The sequence below is a fragment of the Pistacia vera genome, unplaced genomic scaffold (genome assembly GCF_008641045.1).
Source record: "Pistacia vera cultivar Batoury unplaced genomic scaffold, PisVer_v2 Contig67, whole genome shotgun sequence".
NCBI classification, from domain to species: domain Eukaryota; kingdom Viridiplantae; phylum Streptophyta; class Magnoliopsida; order Sapindales; family Anacardiaceae; genus Pistacia; species Pistacia vera.
Genome location: NW_022196523.1, coordinates 1,478,588 through 1,482,216, shown reverse-complemented (window position 1 = coordinate 1,482,216; position 3,629 = coordinate 1,478,588). Strand labels below are relative to the sequence as shown.

The following is a 3,629-nucleotide window of genomic DNA, read 5'->3' as shown; positions in this document are numbered from 1 at the left end:
AATTTTATTCTACAGATACTATATCCACTACAAAATTATCCCAACTACATCCAAATCTTTTTTTAACGATATTATATGTGTCTCCAATCATATTAAATATAAAATAATTTTAAGCAATCATAAAAAAAAAAAAAAAAATTTAAATCTCATTTCTTGGAAAAGTGGAGCTATAATTTTTCAATCATTCCAGATGCTACAAAAAATGGCGAAGAAGGATAAATATACTTTATTACATTTGAAGTTATAAAATATTAATAAGTAGAATACAAATAAAGAACCCTTACCTTGTAATTAAAAAAATAAAACTATCAAATACTGGTTAAAGTTAGGGTATTTTTACGGCATATATGTAAATTTATCATTTTTAAAAACTATCACAACTATTGAAAAATAAACTCCTAAGTACAAGTTGGGTGTTTTAAAAACTGTTATTAAAAACTTCTCAAAACCACTACGGTGGTTTATCCTCATAACTGCTATTATCAAACTTCCTAGCGGATCCTATGATAAATATCACTTAGGTCCATGCAAAATCCTAAAATATAAAATAGGGGCTTTTATGATAGGTTGATAAATATCACTTAGGTCCAAGCAATATCCTAAAATACTAAAATAGGGGCTTTTATGATATATTGATAAACATATGGGGGTAAATATATTCACAAAAAGGTACAACATGTCCATGTAAACAAGAAGTCGATATCCTATAAATACAACTCGTCTAGTATATTAAATGGTTAAAGCAATGTCATTGCGAATTTATTGACGGCATTCCATTTCCACTCATACACTGTCATTAAACTTGCACGACATGTTTTTAGTCATTAACGACGTTGTTTTTATCACTGAAACCGACACCATTTATCTAACATACTAGACGATGTTGTATTTATCACTAAAAACGACACGTCGTACGCCGTTGAAGCGACGAGTCGTATATATGAGATAAATATCAGTTAAATTTTAATATACTGATATTTACCATTAAAAAAATTCTAAAATTAAAGTCCTGAAGTACAACTCTTGCGACTGCTTTAACAGGTTATCCCGAGGGTCCTGCAACAATGCCTATCTCCATAGCTATTTGATTTTCTTCACCAATATTTATATTTTCTGGAAACATTACCAGCAGTAGCAAGGCCAAGAAACACACGATAAATATATTCATTATTTGCAGAAACACTAAAGAAATAAGAAACTCTTGTTTTCTTATTCCTTACTGGTAAATGAAATGAATGCTGTATGATTCGTCTTTCTTTTATTCATATTTCGTCAAACTCTAGCTTAAGATTATAGACAAAACAACAATTTGATTAATAAAATCTTAATCTCTAGTTAATTAATATATGCTAACTGCAGTTTGATTAAGAGAGGAAAAACAGAAAGAATAATTACTAGAATGATATGAAAAAGTAAAAAATATGAAACGATAATAGAGCAATTGCAGAAGAGGGTTGTGCAAATGTAAATGGTCTAAGTTCATGGCAATTTTAGCCATCTCTTTCAGAATCAACATCACATGAATAAGAAAAAAAAAGAATAAAAGAAAGGATGAAACAATATATTGAAACTCAATCGTTTATCCATAAAAACAAACTCAAATCTCCAAATCCATATCCATATTTACATAGAATCATCTATGATGTCTAGCCATAGTACATTTGCTTGTTCCATAGTCAATATAGATATAACCATCATCATCAAATATTGTCAATGGTCCTCGCATCCACAAATTAAATTGACTGCTTACTTCAGGCTCTAAATCACTTCCATCTTCCTCTCCACCAAGTTCAATAACCCATTTCTTCTCCTCTAATTGTATAAATCTTATGGTGAAACTCATACCAGGTATCTCCGATGCGGTCTCCTCCATCAAGCAACATTCATAAAAATGGACTGCTTCCAACTGAAGGTAGTTGAAAAAGAGAATACCAATACCCTCTCTATACAAATCAGCATAATCAAACTTTAGTACCTTCAATTTGGGCATGTTTTTAATCATAGCTTGTGCATTACTTGCCTTTAATTCCATGCCCACAACAGAGTATGATAAAAATAGTGTTTTAAGATCAGGGCAATTTTTCCCCATCTCTTTTACAATTTCAGTAAAAAATGCACCATCGTTAATGCCTTGGGATTCTCCAAAATTCATATGTTTAACATTTTTCCAGCTCTGTATTGCTTGTATGAAGCCTCCTACTGTTATCCTTGATGAGCTGAATAGAGCTAAGCTTTCAAGATTAGGTGTTCTGTAAAACATAATTGATGTAAGCAGAAAAAAATAAAATAAATAGAGTTAGAGCCTGTTTGACTGGCTTATCTAATGCCCAAAAGAGCTTATTTAAAGCTATAAACACTTTTGAATTTTTTTAAGATTGTTTGGTTGCGTTTCAAAAGTGTTTATAGGAATTCAAGCTATTTTACGGTACTTGATCTATTTATGTATATTAGTGCCATTTTTGGTAAATTTATACTAGAAAACTTTTTTCTTTTTTTCTAAGTAAACGACTAACAAATTTCTTATAAAAGCTATATCTTTCTAAGCTTTACTCTAATAAACTCTACTTTTAAAAGTTCTATTCGAATAAGCGGCATCAAATAGACCCTTGTAATAGTTACTTGGAACTGAAAATGTTTATGCTAAAAAAATAACTTTGAATATATAGCATACCTATTCGCGAGATGAAGAAGAGTTTCATCCGAAATGACAACATCTTCAGGAATTATGATACTCTCGATAGACAATCTCCAATTCTCCAAAGGAAATCCGTATGCATCCTTACCATTCAATATCATCTGCAAAGGCTCCCTTAAATTCTCATCTTTGAGCTCAATATTCTCAGAGATTAATCCCTCCTCCACACCAACATATTCTGGAATTGCAGAAGCCTTGATAAGACTGAAATCAAGCAAATTTTTTCCCCAAAACAAGACATCCCAACAAGCTAATCTCCACGAATAGCACACTGGAGAGACACAAAGAGCCAACTCTTGGATGTCTATGCTTCTAAATATATTCTTGAGTATATTAATATCTAAATCTTCCCATCTTCTTAAGCCCGGAGGAGATGATTCTTGCATCTTAGAGCTACCAAATCTTCTTCTCTTGTACTTATAATATATTTGGTGTTCTGCAGTAAATGGAAGTTTATATTGTGTCAAGTAAGCCATAAATTTGTATCTACATTACTATAACAAATTCACTTGTATCGTTGTACGTTGTTATAACAAATTTAACACAATAGTAGATTGGTATGATATAAAATGGATACCTGTCCCTAGATAATTAGCACTATTGGGTTCGGTCTGCCCTTGAGCTCGAGGTCCGAATCGTTCTGAAGCAATACCTTCGTTGATCATTCCAGTGACTAGTTGGCTTTGTTGATGATGACTAAATTAACTCTGTTGAAACTTATATTATGACTAGGTACGCTGTTATCGAATAAATCAATTTAAAAAGCCATTATAAAAGTGAGATAACATGCCCGATAAGACATGAATTCTAGTATCAGACGGGTTCCAAGGCATTAAAATAGACGATTGCTTGACGAAAAATTTATTAACTCGATAATAACAATGACTACTTAATAAGTAGAATCGACAAACAAAATATAAAAATTGCAGAAACA

At 31.4% G+C, this 3,629-nt stretch overlaps 1 protein-coding gene across 1 annotated transcript; it reads right to left on the bottom strand.

Annotated features, from left to right (window-relative positions):
* Positions 1-1,633: 1,633 nt before the first annotated feature.
* On the bottom strand, positions 1,634-3,417 carry LOC116112819 (F-box/LRR-repeat protein At3g48880-like). The gene is made up of 3 exons (XM_031398936.1): positions 3,273-3,417; positions 2,672-3,131; positions 1,634-2,249 (listed from the first exon to the last, which is right to left on the bottom strand). Exons 1-3 carry the CDS (start codon positions 3,358-3,360, stop codon positions 1,634-1,636), a joined length of 1,164 nt encoding a protein of 387 aa, XP_031254796.1. The 5' UTR covers positions 3,361-3,417.
* Positions 3,418-3,629: the final 212 nt, after the last annotated feature.

Excerpts from the sequence above, each read along its gene's own strand:
- LOC116112819 (XM_031398936.1), bottom strand. The coding sequence starts at position 3,360 with ATGATCAACGAAGGTATTGCTTCAGAACGATTCGGACCTCGAGCTCAA. Across the intron at positions 3,132-3,272 it reads TGCTAATTATCTAGGGACAG|AACACCAAATATATTATAAG; the intron begins GTATCCATTTTA and ends CATTTACTGCAG. Across the intron at positions 2,250-2,671 it reads CTTCTTCATCTCGCGAATAG|AACACCTAATCTTGAAAGCT; the intron begins GTATGCTATATA and ends TATGTTTTACAG.